This window comes from Podarcis bocagei, assembly GCF_964188305.1.
Source record: "Podarcis bocagei genome assembly, chromosome: 12".
NCBI classification, from domain to species: domain Eukaryota; kingdom Metazoa; phylum Chordata; class Lepidosauria; order Squamata; family Lacertidae; genus Podarcis; species Podarcis bocagei.
The window spans coordinates 40,996,155-41,018,094 of NC_138137.1; the positions used below are offsets into that span (position 1 = coordinate 40,996,155).

The following is a 21,940-nucleotide window of genomic DNA, read 5'->3' on the forward strand; positions in this document are numbered from 1 at the left end:
AGAGTTGGAAGAGACCACAAGGGCCATCGAGTCCAACCCCCTGCCAAGCAGGAAACACCATCAGAGCCCTCCTGACATATGGTTGTCAAGCCTCTGCTTAAAGACCTCCAAAGTAGGAGACTCCTTGGCAGCAAATTCCACTGTCGAACAGCTCTTACTGTCAGGAAGTTCTTCCTAAGTTTAGGTGGAATCTTCTTTCTTGTAGTTTGGATCCATTGCTCCGTGTCCGCTTCTCTGGAGCAGCAGAAAACAACCTGTGACATCCTTTTATATATTTGAACATGGCTATCATATCACCCCTTAACCTCCTCTTCTCCAGGCTAAACATGCCCAGCTCCCTTAGCCGTTCCTCATAAGGCATCGTCGTTTCCAGGCCTTTGACCATTTTGGTTGCCCTCCTCTGGACACGTTCCAGTTTGTCAGTGTCCTTCTTGAACTGTGGTGCCCAGAACTGGACACAGTACTCCAGGTGAGGTCTGACCAGAGCAGAATACAGTGGCACTATTACTTCCCTTGATCTAGATGCTATACTCCTATTGACGCAGCCCAGAATTGCATTGGCTTTTTTAGCTGCCGCGTCACACTGTTGGCTCATGTCAAGAATCATGGTGGCCAAGTTATCCCTGTTCAGGAAAGAGTCTACTTGGCATATCAACCTAAGTCAAGGAGGTTACCTGGCCTGCCAGTGACACAGATACATCTAGGAGCAGCCCCCCACCCAAATTGTGTAACTGTGTGACACCAATCCAAGTTGACCAGAGCTGGGAGCTGCTCAGCCACAGAGTCTTTGTCTTACCAGGATTCTGTCTTTGTCTGTTGGCTCTCCTGCAGCCCAACAATGAACCCAGGTGCTGATTAAGTACAATCACAGATCTCCAGATTCAGATGTAAGAAATACCATTCAGTGTCATCAGAATACTGATTATAACATGCCCCAAATCTCCTAGTGACATTGAAGAGCACTGGAGACCAAACAGCACTCTGTCTGTGCCCAACTTTGTAAGCAGGTGCCACCATCTCCCAACTCACAGAGCTGGTCTGAGATGGTAGTGTGGTCAACAGTAAAATGACTGAGAGATCAAGTGAGACCAATAGGATCAAACTCCTCCTTTCTCCCGAAAAAGGTAATTCACCTGGGCAACCAAGACAGATTCTGCCCCAAGCCCAGGCCTACACCAAGATCAGTATCATCAAATTCCTTCAACTGTTTGCAGATGTACCAGGGATACCCTTTTAAACACTTTATCAAAAAATGGGTATTTGTGATCAGGGACATTACCGCCTGCTATAAACCATCAGGCACCAACACCTCATGCAGATACATGTCAACCACTCCCTGAACCATCTGGCTTCACCAAGCTAGCTACACCACCCACGGTGGTCAAGAAGCAACAGAACATATTGTGCTGAAACCACATACTGGTGTATGTTTCCGAGCACAATTCAAAGTGTTGGTGCTGACCTTTAAAGCCCTAAACGGCCTCGGTCCTGAATACCTGAAGGAGCATCTCCACCCCCATCATTCAACCTGGAGACTGAGATCCAGCGCCAAGGGCCTTCTGGTGGTTCCCTCATTGTGAGAAGTGAGGCTACAGGGAACCAGACAGAGGGCCTTCTCGGTAGTGGCGCCCACCCTGTGGAACGTCCTCCCATCAGATGTCAAGGAAATAAGTCTTATTTTTAAAAGACATCTGAAGGCAGCCCTGTTTAGGGAAGTTTTTAATATTTAATGCTGTATTGTTTTTAACACTTGATTGGGAGCCAACCAGAGTGGATGGGGAAACTCAGCCAGATGGGCAGGGTATAAATAAATTATTATTATTATTATTATTATTATTATTATTATTATTATTATTATTATTATTATTATTATTATTAGCACTTTATCCACTTTCTCAGACCTCACTGGAACCCAGCTGGTGTGCTTGCACTTATGGAAGAGCTGTTGACCCCCGTGGAGGTGTCCATTAACAGATGAGGAGGGAAAGTGACTTTGCTATTTCTGCCACCCCAAAAATAAGTCCTATGGAGCTGGGGGACCCTCTGAAACAAAGTGGAAGGTAGAATTGGGGGGGGGGGAATTGTAGAGGGAATAAAACAGCTTCCCGCTTTTGTTAGCTGACACCTATGCTGAATCAATAATTCTTCCATGAGTGCAAGAATACCCGCTGGACTCCTTCCACCCAAAGCCTGCAATATTATGCACACTTGTTTGGGAGTCTGAACATACCCTTTTGGAGCACAAGGGGTTGGTGGTGGTAACTCTGTTTTACTCATCTCCTTTCAAGACAAATCTGTTGAAAGGTTTCACAGAACTGGTGAAGTATTGCCAATTAGAACATAAAACTGAAGATGACTGGGATAAAAAGACCCGCAGCTTTATGGTGTGTTAAAATCAGGGAGATTTTCTTTTCTTTTTGCTTCACTGGAATGCAGATCCTACCCTACGCGCTCCTCAGAAGATCCACTGATACATACTAAAGAAATTCTGGTTTCGCTCAGCCAAGCACTTCCATCATGGAGTCTCTCTGCTGTTGCAATTATGGCCAAATGGCCAGTTTCAGCAGAATACGTAAATCAGTTCTTAAAATCATGGTAGGTAAAACACAAAACCTCAGATCTATAAAGGGACACAGGATTTGCTCAAATATGAGGATATACTGGTCCATCAACTCTGGCATTGCATGAAACAGTCTATGAAGTCACAAAGAACCTAACTCAGACAGGTAAGTTAGGAAACTGTTATTAGGAGTGAAGAGTATTAGCTTATAAGAACATTTTTGACCCTTTTCAAAATCCACTTGGAAAAGGTACTCTTAGGGAAAGCCCTCTTGTAATTCACTTTAACCATCAGTCACAATCATTTAAAATGGAATGAGACACAATGGTTATTAGAAAGAAACTGCAGAAGTCCAGAGATACCAAAACGTTTGCAAAACAAAATGCTGTTTATTTCCAAATGCACCCGATTCAATTTATTTTAACAAATGATACCACCAGTAGCCTGGAAACCCAAACAGCTTCTCTGCCTGTGAAGGGACAAAGCCAACAGTCATGTAGCCTCACTTCCAGCAGCTGATCAGTACTGGCCCTTGTTGCCACTGGGGAAGAGGTGAGGTATCTGGACTCAATCCCAGTGCCCTCTTACTCTTCCCAGGAGAGGCTGGGTGCTCCTGTTCCAGGAGTACAAATCCTGCATCAATGTGCGACCACTGTTTGGTTGAACAGTGGGAAGAGCCACAGTGCATCTATTTGCACGAAGAAAGTCTTATGTCCAATCCCTGGCATCATATCCAGGTAGGACACTGGAACACAGGTGAGAGCTTTATTAGAAAGGAGGGGACACACAGGCACTGTCTAGTATTTTTAAAGAGCAAATCTGGTAATCTGATAATTTGGTAGCAGAAATCACAACTAAAGGTGAGGGACTGCGATGAAATGGGAAATGGCCCACGTAGACAACAGCTACAATCCGACTAAAACCAGAATAAGGGGAAATGTAACTGGCTGAAAAACGCTGCACTTTTAGAAAGTAAAAAGCTTTTAAAACGCCCCATTTTATACCAGGTCTGCCGGGGAAGCTATTATTTCTTTTTCAGGTATGTCTACTCTTTGCAAATTGCCTCCAGTTTTATTTCCCCCTTCAAAGAGCAAGAGATTTGCAAGTGCATTAATGCACAGACAGATATCATTGAGAGGTACCTGCTTAAATCCATTCAGCACAGATGGGAGAATAAGCCCAGTGCTTTGCCAAGTTTCAACCCAGACTGAATTTTTACAGCTGGATTATAAAAGCTTGGCTATGTATATTTAAAAAAAGGATTTTGTGGAAATACTGATACAACCTTTAAACGCAGTGGTACGAACAGCACCACGAGAGTCTAATTTTACACAAGGGGCATGGGCCGATCAGACAGAGGCACAGGCAGAATTTAACAAATTGTTAGTCGCCATTGCCTTATTTACATCAAGCAGTGGCAATAGATTGGAACCTACAAAAATACCTCCCAGGTATAAGGTTTCAAGTCAGACATTTTTCCAGAAAGAAATGAAGTCTTTACGGGCTCTCCTTTCCCTTCATATTACTGCCAAGAACTACAGTCTCCCCAAATCTAACTCTCCCTCCATGCTACTGTAGAATTAACATTTTGGGCTTTCCGTTACTCATACTCTTGCTTCCTCATGAGTATGTATGCGTGTCACTTCCATTCAACTGAGCACTAAAGCTTTACTTCAAACATGTGCTCATGCAGGGTGGGTGGCAAATGGTCGGGTGACAACATTCTCCTGCAAGAAAAAAAATCCTGTTAAAAGAGAGAGCTCTACTCCTGAAAATTGTATTTTATCCATATGCACAGGCTTTAGTGTACTAAAATGTACACACACACAAATGCCTGTCCAGAGGTCACAAGGAGGAACTGGAACACTCAAACCAAGCATGGCAGAAGGTAGATGATCAACACAAAGCACTAATTGAAAAATAGCTTAATCGTTTTCAACATTAAGCTTTGGGCATGCAATATTAGAAACCAAAGAGTCTTTCAGGAAGGGTTTAATGTGTGCAATTTCAAGGGCAGTTCTTCAAAGTGAAGGCATGACCCCTTCCTGCATATACTTTAGGGTCAAACTGTGCATGACCCTGAACATGTCAACTACACCAGTATTTTTAAAAACTTTCACTGCAGGTGTAGGGGCCTCCATTTTGGGGGGAACTTCAGCAGACAGGGAGAGGACCACACGCTGCAGTCAGCTCCAATGAAAATCTGGGAGGCGCACAAGCTATTAAAGATTTCTTAAAACCAATGTGGTTTCTAGTGGTGCACTTAGCATCACATGTCGTTTGCCCATCATGCTGCTGCTAGACACTTTACACAGCAGCCAAAACAAAACAGTATTCACCATAGTAAATACAATGCAAAATGAAGCGGATTCCCCATGCACTCAATAGCCATATACTTAGGAAGCCCAGCCAATGGCGGCTTGCACATCTCCCCTTCACACCTCACGTGCAAAGATTCCACAGAATGTGGCTTTCTCCATCTTCTGTATTTTCACTTCAATTAGAATCATGGCGCTTTCTCTGCACACATACGTTTTCCTACACATCCATGCACAGCCAGGGTGAATGATGCTGTACATAATTACTCCAGTGCTCATAAGCAAGCATTGACTGCCCATACATTACCAGGCCAAGTTCAAGCCTTTCTTCTTCATTTATAAAGCCTTTAACAACTTGGGTCCAGGATACCTTGAGGACTGCCCAATCCCTTATATTCCTGCTCTATCACTACCATCTTCAGGGGAGCACTGCCCCATGACTTGGATGCAGGAGCCATTCGTTCGGTACTGTGGGCCCAATTTTATGGCGCTCCCTTCCAGTTGAGGTCAAACTGGGCCCCTCACAATGGAACTTATTATTTTATTCCAGCAGGTGTTTTGATTGAACTCTGATTTTACAGTTTAAACTCATTTTTAGCCTTATTGGGTCACCGCTTAATGACAACTGTGATTAAGTGGTATGCAAATTGTTGGAATAAATTGCAGCGTCAACTCACGGCAAGGTCAGAAAGCCTCTCTGCTGAGCATCTTCAAGAGGCAGCCACTTCCACTGAGCAAGCAGGTTGCATATACTGCCCCCTGAATCACTCAGTTCCAATTTACTTTCATAGGGAGGTAGCCAAGTAGCTGCCCACCGGGCCTTTAAATTGTCCTCCCCATGGGACTATGAAATTAGTGGCATCTGCTTGTAACAAAACTGAACTGGATTGCACCAAAGCCACTAAGCTAAGAGGAAACTTTTCAAAATTTTGCAAGCTAGGTGAGTGTGAGTGTAATTTCAGTAAGAAATACGATATGCGACCCATATATATCCAGTGGGACATGAATTAACTATTTTAACCCACCTGGCCTTAAAGAAGATTTAAAATTAAACTAGCAATTTATTGTTTCTTTGGGGTCTCGTTTTCTTTTCCAGGTTTCACACTCTTTAAATATGCTATCTTTAAAATGGTGGCTTTCTTACAAAATTTGGTTGGCCACAATCCTAAATGGGGACCAGGTGCTGGAAGAGTTTCACGGAGGCCAGAATAGCTCCATAGGACTACAGAAGTCTTCTTTTTTAATATCGCCCAGATCCTTACACACCTTAACTGGATGGAGATTAGAAAGCTTCTTGGCCCCAGTACAGGAAGAGTGAAGTCATGACTGAGCCCCATTGGAGCAAGTGTGTTGGGCCAACTAGAAGGGGATGGAGACAGATTTGTGGACTCACCCCAGTCACACAGCAAGGAATGTCAAACCCTTCCCCGCCCAGTAGCTTCACGTCTCCGTTATAGTCATCTAGGCTATTTATCCTTAGCCAAATGTTGGTGCCAGAAGTGTGCTCAACTAAAAGGAAGGCACTTCTGCAGACAGGTGAACCTGGATTTTTAACAAGGTGTTGCCATCAGGGGGAGGAAAAATGGCTTTGGGGTTTTGCTTGCCACTTCTCTGCTGCATCATCATCCTGTACAAAACCTCCCACAGTGCGACAACTGCAGCAAGAATACTATTAGCCCAACGATGGAAGCAAGAAGAACTACCAACAAACGAAGACTGGCAGATGAAACTGATGGACTACGCCAAGTTGGCAAAATTAACTGGGAAAATTCGGAACCAGCAAGACCAGACTTTCCTGAAAGATTGGAAGAAATTTATGATATATTTGAAAGACAATTGTAATCAACTGATGTCGCTTGTAGGGTTGCAAGAAGTTTTGTAAGGAGAACTATATGAATTATTGCAAAAAAGGACTAAGAAGGAGTTTATTTAGTGTTTGGATTTTATAGCAATAACTATTAAAATAAAATGCAAAATCAGAAAGAAAGTTAGAAAACCATTAGTCGAGGTTGACGGAAGTCCTAGGCTGTGATAGCCAAAGGTTTGTTATATTGTATAAGATGGGATGTTATGTTTGGAATACGTGTGCAAAAACAAATAAAAATTATATATATAAAACCTCCCACAGTGCTGCTTTGCTGTAGAGGGTCCCCTCAAAGTCATGGATCTCTGCTGTGTCTCACCTGTTCTGTTTCGCCAAAGCACAACCAACAGCGGTTGGACTGGAGGCGCCATAGCTATCTATTTCCCTATGCTCAAGAGCTTCCTGAAAGTTGGGAGATGAAATCCTCTGATATTTTCTGTCCCTGGGGTGAGTAAGGAAGACAGTGGTGTGTGTGTTCAGTGACAGGCTGCAAAAGTTTAACGTCACAGGATTATAAAAATTGAGGGGGCTTTTCTGAAAAAATACTTACCATTGCCAAGTCTGAGCATGTATGTGGGGTTGTGAGAAGCAATTCAGCAGCTAAAAACTAGCAAAATTATCTTCCAGCGGGTCTTACGTTAAGCAGGAAGAAATAATGTATCACTAGACCAAGGAGCAGGCGCGATGGGGTAAAATTGTACAACCTGTTCTAGCTTAACTCCAGGTGACAATGCCGACTTGCGCTTAGAGGCACCCCAACAATTATTTTAAGTGCTACCTTTTTGGTCCAAAAGATTTGGAGAAGAAACAGAAAAGGAAGTGAATAATATGAAAACAATATATTGTGGTAGCTGCTCACCTTGAGACTTAATCCCAGTTCTGGGGTAACAGGAAACCATGGTTTCCTGCTAAAACAGGGATGGGGATAATCTAGCCTTCCAGATGTTGTGGAATACAATTCTTTGCTGGCTGAGGCTGTGGTTGTTGAAGTCTAACAACACTTGGGGAAAAATTGTAGTGCTTGTTATCATGTTAATGTAGATATATACACTATATTATGAAGTATTACAGCATAGATATATCATTGTGTCCATTGAACCTATGTGTTTATTATTTCTTGTGAACTCTTCAAGGCATAATTTAGGATGGATCTGAAAATGATCCTAGAGTGTTGTCTGAAGGCAGATGAGGCCCCCATTGGGTCCAGTGCCTGGGTGGCAGGCTGCCTAAGAGCCACATGTACATCTCCTTGGATTGCACGGTGGAAGAAAGGCAGGATTATAAGTGCAAGATAAAAATAAAATAAATAAGATGACTAATAAGCAGCTGCAAGCCTCTGGCTGCTGCTTTCCCCCATCCACACACCAGGAGGAAGAGATTAAAAGCATCTGCTTCTTGTTTCAAACCAACCACACTTCCCTGTGATGTTGAAACCCTTTACTTTAAATGATAAATTTCACCAAAAAAAAAAAAGACACCTCAGTTTGATTCTGTAATAATTGTTTAAACAATCCACAATTCCAAGCTCCAGCATCACAGGGAACTGTGGTTAGTTTAAAACCAGAAGCAGATGATTCGAAGGGAAGGAAAAGGAGAGAGGAGCATGTATTCACGTAGCACAAAACCAATGCTATCTATTATGTCCGAACCCAGGCATCAGCGACAGGGCAAGAGAGAAATGCAAATAAGACAAGTGCATTTCAGCACTATCTTGGATGCATGGTCAGAATACTTTTTTATAAAGGGAGGAGTCACACGTGCATGTATCATCTTTTATATTGCCAAGGAGCAGGTTATATTACCAAGGATAGTAGATTCCTATCCATTCCAAAATGGATAAATCTGACTGACGTCATAAATGGTTTAGCTGACTCTATAGATGCATTTTAAAAAATAAAAATAAAAAATCAGTAGAAACTACTTGGTTGTCACTTGCCCTAGAAGCCACCATCAGTCTCATTAAGTAGTATCAAAATACAACCTGTTTTCAGGACCTGTAATATTCATCTTACAGTGGCAGTTAAAGCTAAGAGCTTAAAAAACAAGAATGCTTTAAAACGCCTTTTAGCCAACTTCTTCTTTCTTTCTTTTTTTTACAAATATCCCATAAGTATTACACGTCCTTTACATATCAGTAATGTGAATTCATGCTTTATTTGATATTCTCATTTTCCTGCTGCATGAGTCTGGTTTTGCACTTTGTAGGGGTGGGCATTTGACAACAATACCCCTTTCCTTTAGAGAAATCTACAACACATTTCACAAAAATGCAGTTCAGATGTTCAGGAGTGGCTCAAAGGAGGGTTTTGGGTTTGTTTTTTGTTTTTTTGCAAGCCCCTGAATGGTCCTGGAAAAAAGAGTAGCACTTATTGCCCTTTTAAAAAACAAAATTAAAAAAAATAAAATACATGTTAAGTTTTGTAAAAGTTAACTGGAAACAACAACAAAATTTGGCAAGGCAGACAAGACAGTATACCTATGAATCTGGCCTCTTCTGAACAGTCTTTCAGTTAAGACGTAGAGCACTCTGACTTTTCAGAAGAACCACTGGGAATTGTGGTGCTGCATCTATTGCTACAGAACATATTAAAGGTCAAGCGCCATAAATAGAGGGGCAAAAAGGGAAGTCAATAAGAAAGTGAGGAGAGATCCAAAACCCACAAATTCCCCTCAATGTAAACACCTAAAATAAGCCAGAGTCTTCAAAAACAGCCTTTTCAAGATCTCCCCATCTAAATTGCTTCATTTTTAATTGCTCTGGCTTCCCTACCAACACAAATGCAAATAAAATCAACGACAGCCCCATCTTTTCAGTTCTCCTTTGTTCTGTTGTCCACTGCTCTTAATTTCTCAATACAATCTGGAGCTGCTGCTTTCAAATAAGCTCTGGACTGAAATTCTTAAGAGTTTAATTTCTGTTAAGACGAAGCCTGTGTATACACTACATCTTTGAAGCACATTATTTCCCTCAAAGAATTCATGGCACTGTAGTGTACACTCCTGACAGAATAATTCGCAGCAACCGTTAACAAACTACAGTGCCCAAAATTCTTTGAAGGAAATAATGAGCTTTAAGGAGGCAATGTATACCGTCAGGAGCTCAATTCAGCTCAGACATGCTGTGGCTACTCTGTGGCAATGCACTCTGTGCTTTCACAGAGGCGTTCACAACTATTCTTACTTGCTATGTTCCAGGAATAACCTCTGATATCAAAACCAAGTGCTGGCCCTGAGATCCAACACAAATCAAACCCAAATACAATGCATTTTCCATAGTTACCACAATCTGGGTAACGCAACTCATACTTAAAAATTGGTTTCTGTATTCCAGTGAGGCAAAAGCCACAATCTTCCCACTCAACACTACTTGAAACTTCTGAGTATATCCTTTCCATGTACCAATCGGCTGTTAAGCAAACAATCCATCTTGGTTGTTATAATCACAGATCCTCCACTAAATTGCAATCAAACACAATTTTTATCGCTTACAGGCCAGCAAAAGACTACAGTGGTACCTCGGGTTAAGAACTTAATTCATTCTGGAGGTCCATTCTTAACCTGAAACTGTTCTTAACCTGAGGTACCACTTTAGCTAATGGGGCCTCCCACTGCCGCCATGTGATTTCTGTTCTCATCCTGAGGTAACGTTCTTAACCCGAGGTACTATTTCTGGGTTAGTGGAGTCTGTAACCTGAAGCGTCTCTAACCTGATGCATCTGTAACCTGAGGTACCACTGTATTTGGGATAAGCAGCATAGCAAAGAGGCCAAACAGTGCTGGCTGCCCAGCCCCACTCCTTGCCCACTGAAGCCTTGCTCACTGGGGTTGTGTGGCTCCAATGGCAGCTTCCAGTGGGACATCATGCGACTGCAGTGGCGGCAGGGGCAGAGGGGATGCCCGCAGGGGCACTGCCCCACAGGATTCCACTGCCAGCGGTGGCTGGTTTGCTCTGCCTCATGGGCAGCATAGCCCTAGGGTGCCACGTTACATGCTGACAACTACACTAAATCGAGATGCTGGGTGGTAGTGTGGTTGGTTCAGAAGCTTTAATCATCTGGCTCTTAGCAAGAAGTGCTGATGAACAGAATTTTGCCACTTTGATTTGCACACAGACATTAGGATGAGTAGAGAGCGTGCTATATTCACACTGTTTGGTGAGTTGTCAGATGGAGATGGCATAACCCTCTTAAGAGAACTGAGTTCAGAAGCTGGCTGTGCAGAATGTTGATTGGCTGGCCCCAGTGGCAATCACTCCGAACAATACAGTCTGAACGCAACAATTATGTTATACTTGGGTCATGGTAGGAGAACAGTGGGGAGTCTCATGTAACAGCAAAGTATAACAAATAAATATATGTGTATATATATATGTGTGTGTGTGTGTGTGTGTGTGTGTGTGTGTGTGTATATATATATATATATATATATATATATATATATATATATGGTATGGATGCTAATAATTGTGATTTAAGATAGCTTGCACAAACCAACATTCCAAACTAACACTGCAGGATGTAATTAACGTGGCAGAAACTGACTTGGAATACCAGACAGTTTACGTTATCGCCAACACCTCCCTCTTTCTTTCTTTCTTTCTTTCTTTCTTTCTTTCTTTCTTTCTTTCTTTCTTTCTATGGTTTCTATTGAACCATTTTGCACAGGCCACAGGAGAGGTTTACAACAGAAACAAACAGACAACAAAACCCAGAAAAACACACAGAATCCATTTAGAACTTACAACAAGGAGCCACTAAGTGGCAATTAGGTCTCTCCTCCTCCAAATGCCCTCTGGAAAATAGGCTTTGTTAATGGCCGCTAACTATTTTGCTTTTTACATAATTGCCACTGTCTGTTCTTTTTGCATTTCATTTCCTTCTGACCTCACTCCCCCGCCCTTCCCGTTAAATGCCTGCCAGTTTAGGATTGCATTTCATACATCTGATGAAGTGGGCTTCAGGCCACTCAAGCTTATGCCATAATAAATGTGTCAGGCTTTAAAAAGGTGCCACAAGACCTTTTTTTGCTGCAACAGGCTTATATGACTCCCCCTCTGGAAAATGTTTTCGGTTCTGTAATCCAAACTGTATGCATGGAAAGAGGTCAAAATAGCCACACGCTGTTAAGTTCCACTAGGGTTTTTATATACAGACGTTTCGGAAGACCTCAGAAAATGATAATATGTTGCTGAGGATTTAAAAAAAAGAGGGGGGGGGAAGATGCAAGTTATCTTCATGGCATTTATGGAACAGACTGGTCTAAGATGGCTAAGATGTTTATAAAAGATAGTAGTAAAATAAATTCTGGAATATAATATATTTTAGAAGTAGATGCAAGGGCTCAATAGAACACCAAGCCATTTATAAAATAAATTTTGTTCTTTCAGTTTTAGTATGCGCGGGGTGGGGGGGAACCCATTAGAATTGTTTGCAGCTATGAACATGCTATGAATCTACCTCTTTGTTGCTTTGCGCTTTGAATAAAAAAAGTGTTGCAGTGAAAGGTAAGTGTGACTGCATGCTAAATAGGAGAGGTTCTGCACACATAAAAACAGGGAGATTAGAGCGATCGTGTAACAATTTGTAGCTTGTTTTTCCAAATGCTCAGCCCGTTAATGCTGCAGCAGTTATCGTACAGCTGCCGCAGCCTATTAAAAGAGCCTTTTTTCCTCACTCAAAGCTAAAATGCTGGCAGGCAAGAGACAGAGTCCAGTAACAATTTGATTACTCAAGATTATGCCCGTTTTTAAAATTCCAGTTGTGTAAGTATAGAAAACCAGAAGTTTACTTGTCTTAAGTTACCGTGTGCTCATTTGAACAACACTCATTTTAAAACTAAAATTTGGCAGGCGATTATCACATAATGTAGACCAAATGCACTTGGAATGTTGAAAAATAGCTTTCGAAAAACCAAGAGATTTCACTTGGAAAACACTAACTATGCAACCACAGCTCCTACTCTACGCAAAATGTTTTAGAGCACTATGTTATACTGCACCCAGCCAACCCCCTCAACTCAAGGTGTGATCATTTAGTCTTCAAGTGGAAGACCTGCTGAAGTTCTGGAAATCTTGAGGATTAACCCAAACAGAACGTGCATGTCTGAAATCCAGCCAAGCAATCTTCAGAATCCCCACAAAAAGCCTTGAACAGCCTTCCCCAAACTGTTGCTCTCCAAATGTTGTGGGACATTGGCTCCAACCATCATGGCCAGTGGTCAGGGATGATGACTATACTGTCGTACCTTGGTTGTCGAACACCTTGCAACTCAAACGTTTTGGCTCCTGAACGCCACAAACCTGGCTTCCGACTGAGTGCAGGAAGCTCCTGCAGCCAATCGGAAGCTGTGCCTTGGTTTTCAAACATTTTTGGAAGTCGAACGGAATTCCAGAATGGATTCCGTTCGAGAACCACGTTATGACTGTATTAATCCAAGCATACCATATATGTGATAAGATCAAACAAAGGATGCCCTGAACTGATCCAGTTTTAGAAAGTTCCAGTTATCTGTAGTTTACCAACCCCTTCCCTACAGGTCTTCAAGAATGAGGCACTTCTATCTTCCATGGCTGGAATGATGAATACCCCAGCTAAGTTCCTAACTGGTAATTGCTGTCAATCTGTATACGGATTTATCTGAAGAAAGGTGTGCAGGAATATTTCAAGTACCCATTTCAGTACTGGTGGCCTAAACTCAGATATCTTCCACCAGCACCTACTTTCGGTCACACAAACTCTTTTGTGCCTTTCTTGAAGGAAAAAACAAGCAGTACAGAGAGTGTATATACACATGCTTGGATACACAAATTAATAAGACTGTATTTCATAATCTAGTACCGATCATGGCTATCCAAGAGGTTCTGGATGAGTCTTGGTCACCCATAAAGCCACTGTATTTTAACTGAGCCAAAGTAGACCAATGAGCTGTGTCCTCATGTTGGAAATTTTGACTGGTTTTCACAGTTTATCATAGGAACACTTGGGAGGCTAACCAAGTCATTCACTCTCATCCGAAAACATCCATCTGCAAAAAACCCCACAATGACCTATCTCACTAGGTTGCTGATGAGATGGCTGCATTTTCATGGTACTTGCCATATTAAAAGTGCCATGAATTATAAACACTCTGAGAAGACCAATTAGCACCACCAGGAGCCATAACATTTGTTTCCAGGTTGAATGAATGAACAAAACACGACAGATTTGGAAATTATACCCTACCTGTCCGATAAACAAAGTTGCCTTCAGTTTCGGAGGATGACGGAGACACCAGTTCCTCTTCAAATTCGTTGGAGCTAAACGAACCTGAATGATTCCTTTGCCTTGTTTTTTCCATCATGGCTGCATTTGTGGCCATGACATGCCTCAACGAGTCATTCAGGTAGCGGTTCAACAAGCTGTTTTTGTATTTGGGGGGCGATACATAATCCTCATTGGCACTTCCTTCTGGTCTAACTCCAGATTTAATTACTGAGCTTTCAGTCTTAATCACGGTGTGATGAACGGGCGTGCTGTATCCCCCTTCATTCATATGGCTTCTGGGAGGGTTTTCGCCATCTGAAGAGAGAAGACCCATCAGAGAACACCATTACCTATGTCTCTTTAAAAAAAATTTTTTTATTCATAATTCATCTTTTAGAGGATAAGTGAGATCAGACTAGATCAGAAGGGCCATTTTGAAAATCCATTAAGATGCCACCAGTCACTTCCCCTGCCTCATCTAAAACCAGTTTCAGATTATTTCTTCAAACTAGAAGAAGGGGTAGGGTATTTCCTGAGCACTCTTTTGATCTTCAATAAGAATTACATGGAGTGATTTATGATCAGCATATGTTTTATATACTGAAGGACATCTATTGATGACATGCAGGAGTGTTGCTGGTGTTTTGTCAGAGTGATCACCACCATTATTTTAGGGAGTGATGTAGCACAAGAGCCTAGATCAGGCATAGGCAAACTCGCCCTCCAGATGTTTTGAGACTACAATTCCCATCATCCCTGAACACTGGTCCTGTTAGCTAGGGATGATGGGAGTTGTAGTCCCAAAACAACTGGAGGACCGAATTTGCCTATGCCTGGCCTAGATGGACCTGACTTTTTGGGGTGTCTGTGGCAGCAAAGATAGCCCTAGAAACTGCAGCCCAATCTGCCAAGGGATAATTTCCACCTTGCAAAAGAGAAAACACAGTGGCTACCTAAAATTCATTCTGAAGGGGTGGAAGCAGATGGCAAAAGAATTCCTTGAACTGCCATCATTTGGCCAAAATGGAGACAAAATGGACCAAGGCTCTGATGCCTAGCAGGTGCTTCCACCGAAGTCCTACAGCCATCAGCTGCCTGGATAGCCAGTCATAAAAACATTGTAAAATGAAATAAAAAGTACAGAAAGTAGGGATCACCTAAGCCCCATGGCTTCCAGGATTTCATCTTCCTCAAAGCCAGAATGGATGCTTCTTAAATTTTAGCATGCACATGTGTTGCAGCTTGCAAGAGCACCAGCTCCTTGAGAATTGCCGGCCACTTTCAATTTTACTGGCTTTGCTTGGACATCTACAAAAATATATATTGAAAACAAACCTTCTGAACATGAATCATCGCTGCTTACACTAAGTCTTTCAGCATTTCCTTGAACATACTTGTTGTACAGCTTGATTCGCAAAGCCCAGCTGAGGTCTGGTTGCCGGACAGTATTTTTAAGGCGACGTCTTGCATTGGCAAACCAGTTTGACACCTAAATAAAAGACAAAATGCATTAGTTTTCTCCCTCCTTCAAGAGAGAACTGAAGAGTTTTCTCACTGGCGTGTGTTTTATGACACGTGAAAGAGAAACAAGTAGACTGTTCGCATTTTTATTTCAGCAGAAGCCGAAGTGAAAGCAGTACGAACACTGAAAATATTTAGTACTTAATCTAACTTTATTAGAAGCCACCTTTACGGTTTTAAGATAAGCAGCTTAAATATATGCCTAAACCTTCATCCCAAGACCATGTCTATATCATCTTGCACTTCTGTTGTTTCAGAGGAACAAGGAAGAACAAAATAATGCATTATCCCTCTTTCAGCAAGGAGGATGCAACAGGTTGCACTTCCTGTGACAATACAAACATGAAGCACAGCCGCAATTTCAGGGGTTCTGAGTGGTGGTTCGACACTTCCAATTTCTGCAGCCCAGCCATGCAGTCGTGACCTTCCGCTGGCAGTGGTTATTGATCAATTCCATACCGTCCAAGCGTCCTGATTTTCCAGGGACAGTCCTAGGATTATGAAAGTCACCCCAGCTTCTGATTTGATCCTGGAATGTCCCTATTTCGCCTGCCAGTGCTGCTGCCGACGCCAAGCTCAAGAAGGAAGATGAGCCAGCGCTTGTCCTGAGTGATGGGGAAGGAGCATCCTGTTACCTCTCCTTGGCCACTGCTGCTGGGCTCCTCCCCTGGGCAGCTTATAGTGGCTGCTGGAGACCAAGCAAGGAGGAGCGGAGCGCAAAGAGTCTTGATATAAAAATAAGAATACTTTGTGCATCCATTCTGATCTTGCCCCTTTCTAAAATGTGTTTATTGGCGTGTGTTTTTCTTTTTGTACATCCACCAAAGAATAGAATAAGATTGGAATTAAGGGGTTTACTCAGTTCAATGGAGGATGTGCTTCATTGTTTGGTTTTTGTTTAAATTGCTGCCATTTTTTACCTATGTCATTTTAAACTGTGATACTAATGATGTATTCTTAGTTTTAGATTTTGATTTATGTGGAAATTGTTTCCCATTTGGTTGTGTATTTTTTTGATGTGATTTATTGTTTATGACTTTTGTAATTATGTAAATCTTGTTATGCTGTAAGCCGCCTTGAGCGTTGTTTTTTTAACTGTGGAAAGGCAGCATACAAATAAAACATGATGATGATGATGATGATGTAGCAGTGGTGGAACTCGCCCTTATTCTGATAGGAAATACTCTGTGTGAGGGAGGGATGGGGGGGCGAGTGAGAAATGTCCCTATTTTCATATGAGGAATATCATAGGGTATGCAATTCATACGTCTGACAGAGAGGATTGTGAGGCTAGCACAAGACCCTGTAATCTGGAAGTCACAAGCACAGTCTGACACTAGGCAGACTGACCAGCTTTCCGACTCTGTCTAAGACCATTCATATGCTCAGCATCCCAGCGGGATACTTTTAATGTCTGCAGCAGTTGTCAAAGGCAATGTATTCGCTTGCCAAAGAGCAGCACGGAAGCATACCTTGGCCTTATCAGACTGCCACGTGCAACAACAGAAAGTAGGGTATTATCCACAGAGCTCTTTACAACAAGCAATAAAAACGAGTGTGATTTATGTGCGTGTGCTACTATTTGGTTGAAAAGGCCAGCAGCAAACACCGCACTCTCACCATTTCCATGTCAACCGCAAGCATTATTCATGCGAATATGAACAACTCCTCTTTGAAGCATTCCAAGAGACTGAAAAATCTCACAAATAAAATAAGATAGCTGTTAAAAACAAGAATCCCCAAAGATTTGTATTTTGGATTCTCCCTTGCCCCCACAGGAAAAAGAAAAAAAAATCATTTTAGGTTGGGGGATCAAACTTTTCTATAGGTTCCAGAGCCCCCGAGGGACCTATCTCCTGAAGAGTAGCAACTGTTAGTAAACAGCCAAGTTTTGACAACCCCCCAAAGAAAAAAGCAACAGCCCCCTGGCCAACAAGGACAGCTGAAGCATGAAATATATCCCTATTATATAATGTGACAGACTAATATGTCTCATATTAGTTGGCCATAACCCAGCATCATGCAAAATCAGCAGTGGGTTGTTGTATATAGTTCCAGACCCACAGCAGCACAGTCAGATTGCTGGCTATAGCACCAATCATCTAGTTGGGAAAGGGGAGGAAAGGGATGGATTCAGCTGCCTGCTCTCTTCTCATACAAATAATTGGGCATGCAGCCCTAACTCCCAGAATGAGGCTTTCTAGGCCTGGGAAGCAAACACTCAGTAGCCATTTTCACACACGGTTTCTTAAACAGCAAGGCATATGTCCAAGATGCAGGGGTAGCGAACATGGTGCCCTCCAGATGTTTGTTGGACTAAAATGCCCATCAGCGGCAGCCAGAATGGCTAATGGTCAAAGTTGGTGGACAATATGGTCTGGCGCCATATTGGCTACCCCCAGCCTAAAGGCATGTGATGCAGCCACTTTGCTGAAGCTGAGCAGCCTCGGGTTTGATTAGTGCCTGTATGGGAGATCTCCGCCCAAGAATCCAATGTAATACCAACTTGAGTTTCATCATGGAAGAATGGCAGGATATAAATAAATGTGTGCACGCACAGAAATGTGTGTTGTGCTTTTCAGGTTAGGGAGACATGACTAAACTAAGGGAATAGAAATTACCGACAACTCCTGACCGGGAAGATCAGAAATCAAGAAGATAGAAACTTTACTAAGGAATGGGAATTTTTTTAATATATAATTTATCTTGGAGAACACTGTAAACAACTAAAAATTTTGGCAGGATTGTAACAACACTTGTAACAAGAACTGTGGGAAAATAGGGAATTTCAAGAAAATGGAGAACTTATAAGATGCAGTAAAAGAAAAAGGGACTGTAAATGGAACCCATGGAGGGCTAGAGGGAAGTTCAAGGATTCAGGGAATCTTTTATGCGTGTGATTATTACGAATACTATTTGAATATAAATGTAAATTGTAAAAACTAATAAAAAATGTAAAAAAAGAAATAAAAGAAATTACTTACAACTCCTTAGTTCCTGCTACTTACTACTATAAAGTGTTTCCACTCAGCAGATATGTTTCCTGGGCTTGGTTTCATTTAAAAGTGGCCGCCCCATTTTCCAAAACAGCAAATATAATGTGCCCATCTTTATCTTCTTTGGTTGAATTATTATTATCATCATACCACATCCCATACTACACATTGTTAATAATCACGAAGGGGGCTGTAACTTAAAATACTCCCCCTTTCAGAGTAAGTTGCATCCTATATATGAATGTGAAAACCTGAATATTGCATGATCCTTAGCAAGCCAGAACCAGTCCATTAGTCATACTGTGGCAAATAACTTCAAATTCAACAATAAAGCCATTCATATTTCCCCTTCTGGAAAGAATGTTCCTTCATCCCCCCCCCCCTCCTTAAATTCATAGGAATGGCTAAACCCAAATTTAAAATAAAATAAATCCACCCCTACGGGAATAGGGCAAATGAAAACATGACATATTCATTGCAAATTAGCAGGACAAATTGCTAGCCTCCAAATTGGAGGCTAATTGGCGAGATAAATATAGGCTGTGGCTTTTAGACGGATATGGCTTCCTGTTCCAGTTCTGCTAGTTTCAGGAGTATAAGGTTTCGAACTCTAAAGCAAAACGGGAGGGCTGGCGGCTAATAACTTGTACTACATACTGCTCCATTGGCTTTGCTAGGGTTGCATGAATATAATCAGCATTCAGCCTACTACGTTTAGGCTGAGTGGTTCTTTTTCCCAAGTCTTCTCTAGAGGCCTGGGGCCCTTACAAATTTCCTTTCCACCAAAGAATCAGCTTCCACAGGAATAGACAACATACATCGGGCATCCCATCAGCCTGCGTGCTATTGGCCACCTACCCTGGGACCTACCAAACTCTTCTGTACAGGCCATTTGCCCCTCTTGAAAGTTTTTTTCCTACTCTCAGCCAGGTTTGTAGCACTGAAGACAAATTAGGAAGCTGCAGAATGCCTTTGCCTTTTGTTTTGTCCTCCACCATATCGTCTGCACCTACAGTGTCCACTTAACACATTGCCTAAAAATAAATAAATGAGAGCATCACCAAAATTGATGATGTCTGTGTGCATACGCCAATTGAGTTGGTGCAAATTCCTATAATTTAAATAGAAATACAGTACACCTCCCTATAGTTGAGAAAACTGACCAGGCGACTGCTCCGTCTGCTGCCCAGGTGGTGCTAACTACTGATTGGCAACTTCAAGGGCCCTCTTGCTCTCTTCTTATAGTAAAGGTAAAGGGACCCCTGACCATTAGGTCCAGTCGCGGATGACTCTGGGGTTGCGGTGCTCATCTCGCTTTATTGCCTGAGGGAGCCGGCATACAGCTTCCGGGTCATGTCTCCAGCATGACTAAGCGCTTCTGGCGAACCAGACAGCGCACGGAAACGCCGTTTACCTTCCTGCCGGAGCGGTACCTATTTATCTACTTGCACTTTGATGTGCTTTCGAACTGCTAGGTTGGCAGGAGCTTCTTATAGTACTTCATCTTTAAACCAGACTTGGACTGCACAGCAGAGGACTGCCCTATATAAAATAGGACACATCACCACCCCACACCTCTCCCTTCGCCCACTGGCCAGGCTTCCACACCCCGCTAAGTGGACCAAGTCATGCGGTTGGTGGCTAGTGGTCACTGGACACCTTCCATCTACTTGGCTGGGGCTAAGGGAAACAATTTGAGAGCCAACAGGAGCCAAAAAAAAATTACATTTGGCTGGTGAAAAGGAACCAGGGGGTCTTCCAAAAGGCACACTGTTGGTTTGGGGAGAACTAATGGCATTTTTACAGCTAAGCACTTGTCTGCGTGCTTGCCTAGTCCCCCTTTCTGGGCTTGTACAGTTAAAAGAAATCAATACTGCAAACATGCCATGCAAACATACGTCTCTAGTACAGTACTTCCTCGGGGGCCTGGATAGCTCAGTTGGTTGGAGTGTGGTGCTGATAATGTCAAGATTGCAGGATCGATCCCCACACAGAACACCTGCATTGCAGAGGGTTGTGCTAGATCAGCAGTTCTCAACCTGTGGGTCCCCAGATGTTGTTGGACTACAACTCCCATCATCCCTGAACTCTGGCCTTGCTAGCTAGGGGTCATGGGAGTTGTAGTTCAACAACAACTGGAGACCCACAGGTTGAGAAAGGCTGTGCTAGATGATCCTCAGGGTCCCTCCCAACTGTAAGACTCTATGATTCCTCATAAACACACACACACACCTCCCTAACTGTAAAACTTCCTCCACTCAGGGAAGTGTGAAACACTATTTTAACTTTCTGCAGGATTTTCCTTGGTGCATGAGAACTGGTTTGGTATGTATGTGTGTTAATGTAGATAGAACTGAAGCAAGCGTTAAGAAAGCAGAAGGCAAAAAATAAAAACCTTGGGGATGCAGGGACGATACGGACAGAGGAAACAGCCAAAAGTACTCAGCACAGAAGAGAAGAGAGGCCACAGGCAGGGTGAGAGGAGAGCGCATCTTTTAAGTAGGCTTACTACATTTAATTGATTCAACACATCTTGATTTGACTAGAAACATTTCCCCAGTTGAGTAGTTTTTAAAAGCCACCATAATGCAATAACAAGACAAGCTACATTGTAAAGAAAGGGTGGCCTTGCATCCTAGCTGATAGATGACAAGTCCTCCGTTTGAAGGGCTGTCAGATAATGTTCGCTGTTTGAAGACCTTGCTCACTTTGAAGGCCTGTGCAGTCCATGTCTGCTTTAATGATAAAGTGCCACTAGATGGGAGAGCAGGAAAGGCCTTGAAGTTGACCATCAACGGTTAACACCTGGACGGCAGACTGAGTAGGCACACAGGTCACCTGGTCACAATGTTGTATCTGGAACAACAGTAGTACGCACCGGGAATCTCATTTTCTGCATGCATGTATTACATGAAACAAACACATGCACATGCAGTTTAGCTATGATTCCTGCACTGCAGGGTGTTGGATTAGATGACCTCTGGGGTTCCTTCCAATTCTACATTTCTATGATTCTCCACTATGGGAAGATGTATATCTATTTAATTTACAGTCATTATTTCTAAATTTGGATCTATGCGCAGGGCAGTATCTAAATAGATCCGCTAGCCCAAGGCTTTCTGCGTGTACATCCTAACTTCTCCCTTTCCAGATGCCCTCCCCAAACGTGCCTCAGAGGACTGGTGGAAACCCTGTAACAAATTTAGGTGTCACCAGACACAACGAGAGGAATTTCCTTTGCACAGCCGAAGGTCCTTGCAGTAGTAGATTTATTTATTTGCACACCACCCATATAAATTACCATATACAGATGTTACATAATCTGCATCCTCTTGCAATTTTTTGTTGTGCCAATTATCAGTGTCTAAGCAGCCACCCTATTATCTGAGTAATTTTGTCCTGCGCAAGGCAGAAGTGGAAATGTCCCCGAAGACCACACT

At 42.5% G+C, this 21,940-nt stretch overlaps 1 protein-coding gene and 1 long non-coding RNA gene across 3 annotated transcripts in view; both read right to left on the reverse strand.

The window, feature by feature from the left end:
- LOC308569894 overlaps nt 1-21,940 on the reverse strand; it is a 173,845-nt gene that overhangs the window by 25,750 nt on the left and 126,155 nt on the right. The gene's annotated exons all lie outside the window — the stretch shown is intronic.
- The window catches only part of MKX (mohawk homeobox), a 53,347-nt gene that overhangs the window by 23,377 nt on the left and 8,030 nt on the right, over nt 1-21,940 (reverse strand). For both annotated transcript variants that reach the window (XM_081164130.1, XM_081164131.1), the window contains exons 3-4: nt 15,319-15,472; nt 13,963-14,298 (exon numbers count right to left, since the gene is read on the reverse strand). In XM_081164130.1, coding sequence (XP_081020256.1) covers nt 13,963-14,298; nt 15,319-15,472 — 490 coding nt within the window. The remainder of the gene's footprint in view (nt 1-13,962; nt 14,299-15,318; nt 15,473-21,940) is intronic.